The 12,441-nt window shown below is 41.0% G+C and overlaps 1 protein-coding gene across 5 annotated transcripts in view; it reads right to left on the bottom strand.

Annotated features, from left to right (window-relative positions):
- Nucleotides 1-12,441, bottom strand: part of DDX43 (DEAD-box helicase 43) — a 62,755-nt gene that overhangs the window by 38,529 nt on the left and 11,785 nt on the right. For all 5 annotated transcript variants that reach the window (XR_006279835.1, XR_006279834.1, XM_043510509.1 and 2 more), the window contains exons 8-10: nucleotides 12,296-12,406; nucleotides 9,646-9,787; nucleotides 5,483-5,583 (exon numbers count right to left, since the gene is read on the bottom strand). Coding sequence is in view for 3 of the 5 variants with exons in the window: in XM_043510509.1 (XP_043366444.1) it covers nucleotides 5,483-5,583; nucleotides 9,646-9,787; nucleotides 12,296-12,406 (354 nt within the window). In the remaining 2 variants the exon portion in view is untranslated. The remainder of the gene's footprint in view (nucleotides 1-5,482; nucleotides 5,584-9,645; nucleotides 9,788-12,295; nucleotides 12,407-12,441) is intronic.

Below are 12,441 nucleotides of genomic sequence, written 5' to 3'. Positions count from 1 at the left end.
TGCTCTCTATACATATATCAGAGGGATAAATACCGGAGAGGGAGAGGAATTATTTAAGCTCAGTACCAGTGTGGACACAAGAACAAATGGGTATAAACTGGCCACCAGGAAGTTTAGACTTGAAATTAGACGAAGGTTTCTAACCATCCGAGGAGTGAAGTTTTGGAACAGCATTCCAAGGGAAGCAGTGGGGGCAAAAGATCTATCTGGCTTTAAGATTAAACTCAGTAAGTTTATGGAGGAGATGGTATGAGGGATAATGTGATTTTGGTAATTAATTGATATTTAAATATTCATAGTAAATAGGCCTAATGGCCTGTGATGGGATTTTAGATGGGTGGGATCTGAGTTACCCAGGAAAGTATTCTGTAGTATCTGGCTGGTGAATCTTGCCCATATGCTCAGCAAATCATAGAATATCAGGGTTGGAAGGGACCTCAGGAGGTCATCTAGTCCAACCCCCAGCTCAAAGCAGGACCAATCCAGTTTTTGCCCCGATCCCTAAATGGCCCCCTCAAGGATTGAACTCACAGCCCTGGGTTTAGCAGGCCAATGCTCAAACCACTGAGCTATCCCTCAGGGTTTAGCTGATCGCCATATTTGGGGTCAGGAAGGAATTTTCCTCCAGGGCAGGTTGGAAGAGGGACACGGGTCACTTGATGGAGGATTCTCTGCTCCTTGAAGTCTTTAAAACCACAATTTGAGGACTTCAATAGCTCAGACATAGGTGAGCTATTTTCGCAGGAGTGGGTGGGTGAGATTCTGTGGCCTGCGTTGTGCAGGAGGGCAGACTGGATGATCAGAATGGTTCCTTCTGACCTAGGTATTTATGGTACAATAATAGATATTACCTCATCCATCTTGTCTCACTAAAGTATACAGGCTGTTAACAGCCTTAAGGTGTTACTACATTATCTAAAGATTTCTGAGGCAAAAGAAAAATCCCAGCCATGTCCCCATTCTCCCTTTCACAAACCTTGGCTAGCCACAGACAGTGGGATAACACAGAAGCAGTCATGCTGGCTCTACATCAGAGGATTCTCCTAAACTAGGGTTATCCTCCTGTGGCTAGTTATGGTGTGCCATGCAATGGCAAGAATTCACAGAACCAGGGGTTTGATGGTTAGAGCCTGAAAGGTTCAGACTGATATTCATAGTAATGTAAATATATAAAATAAGATTTATACCAACACTTGAGAGACAAAATAATTCACTCCGATGTATTTTGAACTATATCCCTGATAATCCTGCATCCTGTTAGGAAATGTATTATGTACTATGCAATCATCTTTCATAAACCTCTTTACATCTGCAAAGTCATTTTAAAACATTAAATATTTTCCAACACCTCCATGAAGTACAATTTTTAGAATGCAGCTGGGGAAACAGACAGAGGTTGCAAAAGTTCATTCTATTTTATAAACATGCTAAAAGTTGTAATGAAGTATAGTTAATACCCTTGCTCCAAACCCCTCTTGCGCACACATGATTTGAATCTTTGCCCACAACTTCAAGAAATGAAGTAAAATTTCACTCTAAAACCATATTCCAATCTATATGAAGTGGTTACTAACCCGTACAGTAACTGGAATTAGAGATATTTTGTCCCTGGGGTGCTCCATTTTGACCAGGTGCTTTCAATCAGATTTCTGTCAGCAGTCCATGGGGCTGCACCCATGCCCTACTCATCCTTATGCTCAGGACTGAGAGTATATAGGGAGAGGCAGACTTGCCATTGCTCCAATTCATTCTCAGTCATGAATTCCAGCAGCAAGAACTCTAAATAGAGGGGAAGGGGAGTGCAAGTAGTGGAGCACCCATAGGGACAAAACATCCAGAACAGGGGCGGGCAAACTTTTTCGCCTGAGGGCCGCATCAGGTTTCAGAAATTGTATGGAGGGCCGGTTAGGGGAGGCTGTGCCTCCCCGAACAGCCAGGCATGGCCCGGCCCCCTATCCGACCCCCTTTGCTTTTCGCCTCCTGCCCCATACAACCCCCTGGGTTCCCTGATGGCCCTCCCAGGACTTCTGCCCCATCCACCCCTCCTGCTCTCTGTCCCCTGCGCGGTCCTGGACCCCCCGCCCCTAACTGCCCCATTCAATGCCCCCTCTCCTTCCTGACTGCCCCCCTTCTCCCTGTCCCCTGACTGTCCCGGGAACCCCCACCCTTGACTACACCCCGCCACCCCATCCAACCCCTCCTCTCCTTCCTGGCTGCCCCTGGAACCCCTGCACCCACTCAACCCTCCTGTTCCCCACCCTCTGACTTCCCCCAAACCCTATCAACAAATTTTGATATCCCAAATTTTTTTATGCAGAAACTGGATTCTTGGATCACTTTAGAAATTCATTCAGTACTTAATACTAGAATTCTAGAATTGTCTCAACAACAAGGTTAAGAGGACATTCATTTAATTACCTATTGATAAACCTCCAGAACACAAAAATAACAAGCACATATATGCTGCAGATTGTCAGTTCCTACTCAATGTGATGTCCTTGTACACACACTCTTAAGGATATCACAGTCTCAACTGAAGACTGCTGGAAAGGCGAGGCTGTGTATAGGAAAATCCAGTTTCTTCAATGACACTTACTACTTTATACCGGGGTGGACAAACTATGGCCTGTGGGACAGATACGGCCTGCAGGCCATTTTAATCTGGCCCTCAAACTCCCACTGGGGAGCGTGCGGTCAGGGGCTACTCCACATGGCTGTCAGAAGCAGCAGCATGGCCCCTCTCTGGCTCCTACACATACGGGCAGCCAGGGGGTTCCACTCTGCACCATGCCCCCACCCCAAGAGGTGCCGCAGCAGCTCACATTGGCCGGGAACAGCAGCCAATGGGAGCTGCGGGGGCGGTGCCTGCGGATAGAGCAGCGTGCAGAGCTGCCTGGCTGTGCCTCTGCATAGGACCTGGAAAAGGGACATGCTGCTACTTCTGGGAGCCGCTTGAGGTAAACACCACCTGGAGCCTGCACCCCTTCCTGCACTCCAACCCCAGCCCTGACGCCTCTCTCGGGTCCCTATCAGTCCCAGGACAGAACACCTTCCTACATTCCCAACCCCACCCCGAGCCCTCACTCCAAAACCAATTTTGTGAGTATTCATGGCCCGCCATACAACTTTTATTCCCAGATGTGGCCCTTGGGCCAAAAAGTTTGCACACCCCTGCTTTATACCCTAAGGCTGTAGTGCACAACTTCTGGGTAAGCAGTCCAATGTTTTCTGTGGCCCTCTGGTGGTATTTCAGTTTTGGAGAATTTAAATTTTACTTAAGAATGGTTTCTTCCAATGACTGCAAAGAAAAACTTTGCTAATCAAAAGGTTTTCTTCAGATAGGATATACTCTAGGTGAAAACAAATGCTTTAACACAAGTGTAAACTACCTTCATTTCTCTCACCAGGTAGTCACCCCAGCATGTAACATTAATAATTTTAACAACATTTAGTTTACTCCCAACTCATCCTAGCTGAAATATCCAAGCAAATTGGATATAACAACTGAAACTAGTTGAGACCCAGTGGATGTGTTGTGCAATGTAGGAAACATCCATGTTTTTGTCAAGTTTGTGCTCTCTCTGCTGTTAAGCAACAGAGCAAGAGCAGACCCAGGGCATAAGAAGCAGAGAATAGAAAGCTCTTGTTGCTAGCTAAGATGATCCGAGATTCCAGCAGCAATGGGCGTAAGAACAGTCACCATCATGGCTGCCATCCCTATCATCTCATGGGACCTAGGCCTTCATCACCCTGATACTGAGAGATGTCCTGACCAGACCAGGACAGAGAGGACTCAGGTATCACCACCATCTCTACTGAATCCAGCTGAATCCCAACCACCTGGAATGAAACGAGGTTAGACTTTAATAGCAATGGCAGCTCTAGCTCATCTCAGCTAACTTTTTCTTTTCTCCAAAAGTATAGTTACCACCATCCAAGAGACTATCAAACAAGGAGTTGTTTTCCTTCTAAAACTCTCTCCAGCTAAAGGGAAAAAAGGATGTTAAAATAAAAGCCTTAATGTTTTACATTTCAATTACGTTAACTGTTTTTCTTTCTTTTCTGTATCTTTAATAAAAGGTTGAAAAGATTTTTAATGGTGTTTGTGCCATGGTACTAAGCAGACTGTATACCAAACCCCACTGTTTAGTGTTGGACAGTGACAGGATTATGTTAACACCTTTGGCCCATTTATTCCATCTCACTCAATACCAGAGTTCTCAAAAAGTGAGTGACAGTTCTATTTAGAGTGCAAGGATCAAAAATCTTTAAAGTTTGAGCTTCAGCTAAGAGACTTTCAAGGTAAACACAAGAGTTTTAAGTTACTTGCAGACCCATTTTTCACCTGACCCCAAAGAGATGTCAGATTCAGTTAGAACCAACTAATTTACTAAGTTTCAGTCCAAATGTCATGAAGGAAACAATGAATTTCTATAAATGCTTTCCACGTGACTTATTTAGTTATACAAAAGATCTTCTCTGAAGTACTTATTTATGAAAAAGATCTATGCACTGGAATAAATCAAAATGCCACACACTGAACAATGGTAAGTCTCCATTTCATTATGTGCACAACCACTTCTAAGTCAGACATCAAGAATTTGGTTTCAAAGCAGTGCCAGTCTTCCCGTTGATATGCCTTCCCCTGAAGCCCCCAAAGTATACATTCAGTGATGCGGTGCATACTTACAGCACTATTATTTTTTACTGACTAAATTCTATGTAAAATTATTTACAGCTTTTGGAATCTTGTTAGGTTACCATGAAATCCTCTGTGTTAAAAAGATTCTGCATTAGTGCCCTACATGATAAAATATTTACTAAAGTCAAATATTGGAGAAGAATGAGACTGACCACTGAAGATCATTGGGATAGCTAAGGGGTAGGGGAGACGGATATAAGCACAGTGCATACTCGTATACACACTGAGCAGCAGCTGGCAATCTGCAGTGGATATGTGCATCACAAGCTTGCAAAAACAAACAGATAAAAAAATTAAAATTTCACATTACTAGTGTATTGAATGTCTCTCCTAGCCTACCTGGAGACAGAGACAGACATACATACATAAGTTAAAAAAATCCAAAATGTGCAGGCTTTCTTTAAATACTCTCAAATTCTTCACTCTAAGATTTATCCCTGATTAAGCTGGACAGACAGTCCTATGGGAGTTCTTCAATCTATTAAGTCTGTGTCTGAAGTCTAAGACGCAAGTAGTTACCAATTGTTATCCAACTAGTCAGTATCCAAGAGTATCTGAAAATTCTCATGAAACTGAATTCAATAAAAAGTAAACTATTTGACATCAAGAGGATAAATCAAAATGATTATAGCAGGTATCCACTGTCCCATAAATATGAGCACAGTAATTTAGGAGCTTTATATTATAAAGTGCTAACATGAACCGTTAAAACTAAGTATAACTATACAAGTTTACAATGACACCAACTTTAATTCTAAACTATTGAAAACATTTACATACCTAGTCATGACTGTTTGTCTGTCAGGGCGTACATCTAGTAAGATCTTCATTATTTGAGGTTCAAATCCCATATCCAACATCCTATCAGCTTCATCTAAAACCTGTGCAAAACAAGGTTAGTGCCTATGATTCTTTAGTTAAGTTTTCAGCAAGACACTACACAGCAGACTTTCCTTAAGAGGTACAGTATTTCTCACTCAACCCTTAAAACCCATTTTAGAATCTACTCATTTCCATTCCAGAAACTATTAACTCCTTTTCGAGTTTTCACCATCTAAATTGTTTCTGGTGCTACTCCTTGATGAAGGGGAAAACCTGGTATACTTCTAGACAGGAAAATTCTCTGAGAAAAATGCTTTTATCCATACCCCCAAGAACAAAAGCCAGAGAACACCAGGATTTTGAATAGTTTTCACTTGCCTTCCCCAAATTTGTTTGGCATATAAATTAAAATAGAAGTTTTGACTATAACAGAAAACAGAAAAAACAACAACCCTGCAACTATTTCAATCGAGAGGATTTCTTCAGAAACTTTGAAGTGAAGTTTCCTATTTTACTTGTTAGAGCTTTTCTAGGCCAGTCCAGAAATACTAATTTTGTCCTTCACTATGAGCAGAAAGACATATCACAACATTTGCAAGGGGCCTATCAGTTCTCAGAGCTCAGCCTTCTCTTAACTGCTAGGTAAAGTGCACTTGATCATCACCTGATCCTTCCTAGTACTCCTGAAAAATTAATAGTTTTGGAGGCTGAAGTCTGAGTCAGAACTCATAATGGCCAAACAATGGTCAAACCATGTCATCTGAAATGAGTCAAGGTTACAAAGTAATATCCTAATTACAGTGAAAGAATGGTACTTGGAGGTTGAAGTTAGGTGTGATTCCTCACAGAAAAACAAACAAAGAGGCCTTACACCTTGGACATATGGCTAGCTGACCATTGTTTGAGCCCTAGAGATCTTCTGCCACACACAAGTGAAACTGATGATCCTACACAGGGCAGATAGGGTAAGTGCTCATTGGATATCTTTGACTTTCAAAGACTTGGAAAGATTTTATAATCTCCTGACCCTTAACCATCTAATCTGCTCTGGAAACAGAGACCTGATGGGTTTTTTAAGCGTTGCACTGAACTAAGGTCCTTTAGGGATACACCCACTACCATGGGAATTGGAATTAGTTTGGCCCACTGAGAAGTGACTTCATCTACATAACTACTTGCTTTTAAAATACCTTTCTTAGAAAGAGGTCACAAGATTTTCAATTCATTGGAAGGGTTTTGTAATCTGAGTCCCACTCATGATCCTCTCCATTCTGACATGTAGGCATAACTGAGAATTTCAGAATCCTATACAAATTTAAAAATATTAAGCCAACCAGAACCAGGTCCACTGGACTTTCGTCCTTTAATTTTCAGGTTTGAGTTATAGGGTCAGTTATAGAGGTAATTTTTTTTTTTTTTTAAAAGGCCAAGTTCTGTCTTCTCTTATATTGGAAGATCAGAGATTTTCTGGCCATCCCCTTGATTATCTTCATCCCTGTTTTCTCCTTTTTTTGGATGTCCTAGTCAGTTGTGACTCATCAAAACTGCAGTGCCATTGTAATTCCCTGAAACATAAGTATGAACATAATAATCCCTCTTTTGAGAGATTGAGGAAGGGAATTCAATCTTCTGATTAACCCTTCACGTCCAAAAGACTTAATTAAGGTTGTTCTTCGTTAATTATACACTCCATCGGAATATGTAAAGGCTAGAATCTCTATTGTGGCTTATACAGAGCAGCTAGCGCTTTGTATGTGAGAGTGTCCTTCCTGATAGGAGAGAAGATACTTCCTTGGCTAGGAAATGAACTATTCCGGTAGCTGGAGGGAGGGGAGAGAACATATGAATGGCCATACTGGATCAAACCAGTGGTCTGCCTAAGGTCAGTATCCCATCTCCCAGATAGGATAACCAGCCCCCTGTTAATGTTTCTTCCAAACCCCCAACAGTTGGATATCTGTTTATTCCCTTAAGCATAAGATTTAATATCACTTCCAAAACTTTAATATTCACTACACCATTCACTCTGGACATTCTTTCTATCCATATAAAGGTCCATTCCTTCTTTGAATACGACAAAGATCTTTGTCGAAGTTATACCTTATGGAAGAGTTTCACAGGCCAGTTGGTCACAGTGTGAGAAGTCTCAACTTTTATCAGTTTTAAATTTGGCTCTCTTCTATTTTACTATACGTTTCCTTGTTCTTGTATTCTGGGAGAGGGTAAATAGGAGCACTTGAATTGAACAGGGAAGGTAATTAACTAATCTGTATACTTTTATGTCCTCTTTTTGTCTTTTCTCTAGAAGTTTCTTTGATGTTCCTAATCATTCTCATGATATGTCTCTAAATCGGGAAGGGGGGAGACGCTGATTGGTGGGGCTGCTGGTGGGTGGGAGGCACTGGGGAGTTGGGAGCAGTGATGGGGAGCTGCTGACATATTACTGTCTCTCTCTGGCAATGTACATTGGCAAATTCTGGCCCCTTCTCAGGATCAGGTTGGCTACCCCTGCTCTTACACATAGTGGGGTGGGGAGGGGGCGAAGAGGGAGAGAAGAGGACAAATACACAGATGAAAATTTTAAAACATGATCTCAGTTTTAGGTCCAACTTTAGATACTTATAGACTGAAGTAGAGTGTGTGTGCAGCACTTCTGGAAGAAAAAAGTCAGTCTACTAAAAAAAGTTGACCACTTTCAAAATTCAGTCCTCTGTGCATGTCTCCCATCTACTGGAAAAGTGGAACTATACCTAAGTGTCTGGACTGACAACTGAAGTTCAAGGAGAACCATTTTCTCCTTTTGTATGCGATTCAGGAAGATGATGGTTAAGGCCTTTTGGTTAACATTTAACGTAACTATCAAGTTATTTTCAGCATGTATAGCCTTTGTCCTATTTCTAGCCAGCACCACATCCTTTATTTTCTAATGACAGCGAAAGTGCATGAGGCTGAATACAATATTTAGCTGTTAATGCACTAAAAACTAGCAATTCTTTTCTTTACTACAGAAAGGAGAGAGAAAAAAAACAAAAAATAAACAAAAACCTTCTCCAGGACGACTTCTCTTCCCCCAAGCAGGCGCCTTCGTTCCTATTTTCCAATAAAATAAGGCTACTCTCTAGTTCCACTACTATTCTCTTTCTCAGCTGGTCAAAAATCCTGGTGATGCTCGTCCGTCTCTTTGCTGTCTATTACCATCCTTACATATTTGGGGTCTGCAAGTCCATTATTATTTCTAAAACTGGAGTATAGGCAGGTACTGGCATCAGGGGAGGCATGCTATGATACTTTACCAGGTGCTCAGGACTGCATCTTCTTACCAGTCCTAGTTTACTCATTAAAGTACTTCATAGGATTCACCTGAGAAAGGGCCAGTTTAAACTATTATCCCTCTTGGTGATTAACCAGTGTCCTAAGGTTAAAAGGCCACTGACAATTTGTAAACATGAGAGAACAGAGTACTTATAGGAGTGGTTCTTAACCTGCGGCCCAATCAGCACACAGCTCTGGCCCATGTGACATCCTCAGGGCCATACAGGTAGTATATGTATTGTGTGATGCAACCCATGTAACAGAGAGAGCTGCATATGCAGCCCACAATGGTAAATAGGTTGAGAACCACTGATCTATAGTATTAAAAAGATGACTGTTCAAAAAGTAAAGGGTAATAAGGACATTATGCACTTAAGTAATTAACAAATTTCTTACTTAACTTTATGTCCTGAAGTCAGACCAGTAGCTCGCTACTTGTAAAAAAAAAAAAAAAAAAAATGGCCAGGAAGACTTACGGCTTTCGGTACATGATACTATTACATAACAACAGCTATCTAAAGAAAGCTTTTCTTCAAGGTGACCTTTAGAAACGTGAGCCACAAGCTATTTTCCATTTTATGAAAACTGACTACATGTACCAGGAGTCTAGTTTTCCCAGGGTGGTGTCAGTGTCTTCAGCAGAGATACTCAGTTAACAGTACTTAAGATATTCAGATTTTAGCCTTAAAAAACAAACAAACCTCAATTCAATTAAAATTTAATTATTAAAAAAACCAAAAAACAAACCAAAGATTTGCTTCAGATTAATCCACTTCTATCTCAATTACTTTTCAATGTTGACTACTTGCCAAGTAGGTTATGCTCTTCAGATTTATGAAGTTGTTCATTTGAAGGTCATTCAGTCTACCAGGAGTAGCAATAACAATATCCACACCTTTGGTTACCATGTTTATCTGTCCTTTTCGGTCCCCACCACCATATATGCAAATACTAATAAAAAAAAAAAAGTTTTCCAGAAGTTGAGTATAGTTCATTAAAATCAATCTTTCAAAATTGAAAATACCATCACATTGTCCAATAATATTTAAGAGGTTTTTTGTATTAAGCTATCAAGAGGAAAGATTACAGTCACAGAATAGATCAAAAAGCACAAATGATTTATTTAAATTTTCTACTTTAAATAAATATGTTATTTTACATTATCTGCCACAATTAATGTTTTTTAAGTTCAGATACACTAAGCAGGACACAAGTTTTAACAATAAAATTGTCACTGAGAAGCTGACTACATTACACCACATCCCTAACAATTTGTCACTGAATGTGCTGCTTCAGTTTCTCATCTCATATCCAGACAAGCATAGAGAGAAGCCGAATGATTTGTTAAAAGTACATATAAAAAAACCCCAAGAGGCAGCTGTAGGCCAAACCAATGACAAAAGACCACGGAGTAGTTATGAAAAAGGATTTTAGGCATGGGCACAAGTTATGTGACCACCTATTACAGTACATAGAAGTATTATCAAAGAAGGAAATATGTAACATTTAAAAAGTTAACCTAGCAGCGAACAAGGGAATTAGAATTCTTCGGGTACCACAGCACCTTAGCATTCACACATTTCAACATGTGAGAAGACATTCTGAAGTAAACTGCAATAAAGAAGAACTACTGATGGAATGTGGAGAATGCACAATATCCTATTTTATAAGAGAATTTTGTGAAGAATAAATGAAATAATTATAATTTTGTTTCACTTCTGGAGGAACAGGTGGTGGAGCCTGAATGCCAATTGAGAACTACTAAGAGGTACAAAGGCGGTCAAGAGAGAATAACTGATAGCAAGCTGAAGACACAGACTGGATAAAGGAAGAAAATTAAGAAAGATGGAGAAATATGGCCTCAAAGACTGGAGCCAGAAAGAAAAGCCATAAATATCAAAGGTACAAATTAAGGACCTCTTTAGACTTTACACCAACGACAAAATATCTTGCCCTCAGAATACACAGGAGAAAGAGGGTCAATCAATGGGAAGCTCAATTATTCACAAAGTACTGAAAGGGAGCCCAGAGGAAAAGACAAATAGTCCTATTTAGTGACTTCATAATGAAGAATATGGCAGAAATAGAATCATAGAAGATTAGGGCTGGAAGAGACCTCAGGAGGTCATCTAGTCCAACACCCTGCTCAAAGCAGGACCAACTCCAATAAATCATCCCAGCCAGGGCTTTGTCAAGCTGGGCCTTAAAAACCTCTAAGGATGGAGATTCCACCACCTCCCTCCCTGGCTAACTCATTCCAGTGCTTCACCACCCTCCTAGAGAAATAGTTTTTCCTCATATCCAACCTAGACCTCCCCCACAGCAACTTGAGACCATTGCTCCTTGTTGTGCCATCTGCCACCACTGAGAACAGCCTAGCTCCATCCTCTTTGGAACCCCACTTTAGGTAATTGAAGGGTGCTATCAAATCCTCCCTCACTCTTCTCTTCTACAGACTAACTAAGCTGAGTTTCCTCAGCTTCTCCTCACAAGTCATGAGCTCCAGCCCCCTAATCATTTTCATTGCCCTCCGCTGGACTCTCTCCAATTGGTCCACATCCTTTCTGTAGTGGGGGGACCAAAACTGTATGCAATACTCCAGTTCTGGCCTCACCAATGCCAAATAGAGGGGAATAATCACTTTCCTCGATCTGCTGCTCCTACTAATGCAACCCAATATGCTGTTCGCCTTCTTGGCAACCAGGGCACACTGATTCATATCCAGCTTTTTGTTCACTGTAATCCCCACGTCCTTTTCTGCAGAACTGCCGCTTAGCCAGTCGGTCCCCAGCCTGTAGCTGTGCATGGGATTCTTCCGTCCTAAGTGCAGGACTCTGCACTTGTCCTTGTTGAACCTCAACAGATTTCTTTTGGCTCAATCCTCCAATTTGTCTAGATCACTCTGGATCCTATTCTTCCCTTCCAGCATATCTACTTCTCCCCCCAGCTTAGTGTCATCCACGGAGTTGCTGATGGTGCAATCTATCCCATCATCCAGATAATTAATGAAGATGTTGAACAAAACTGGCTCCGGGACTGACCCTTGGGGCACTCTGATACCAACTAGACATCGAGCCATTGATCACTACCTGTTGAGCCTGATGATCTAGTCCTTTCATCCAATCCACACTACTTTAACTTGCTAACAAGAATAGTGTTGAAGACCGTAACAAAAGCTTTGCTTAAATCAAGGTATATCACATCCATCGCTTTCCCCACAGAGCCAGTTATTTCATCGTAGAAGGCAATCTATGGCCCAAACAAAGTGAACAGCATGTATGCTGCCTTCTATTGACAGAACAAATAGAATACCAGATATTTTAAAGGCTATAGGATAATTCAGTTTTTTTGTATTTGTTATAACGCTTTAGCTTTTAAGTGACAGGACTTGCTGTAATACAAGATTTCTGCCAACACTTGTGTCTTTAATATTAAGAAACTGGTGAGAATAAAGATTACCTTTTAATTCCTTTGTATGTATACTTTGAGCACTCTGCCTCCACTTGAAGAGCTAGTTCTCGAGTGGGAGCGAGGACCAACATACCTGGCCCACCACGCTGATCTTTTGGGCTTCAAGAAAGAATTAAACAAAATTTAAATAAATG

This window comes from Dermochelys coriacea, chromosome 3, assembly GCF_009764565.3.
Source record: "Dermochelys coriacea isolate rDerCor1 chromosome 3, rDerCor1.pri.v4, whole genome shotgun sequence".
Classification (NCBI taxonomy): Eukaryota; Metazoa; Chordata; order Testudines; family Dermochelyidae; genus Dermochelys; species Dermochelys coriacea.
The sequence above is the reverse complement of the archived record's forward strand: the minus strand, read 5'-3'. Positions and strand labels throughout refer to the sequence as shown.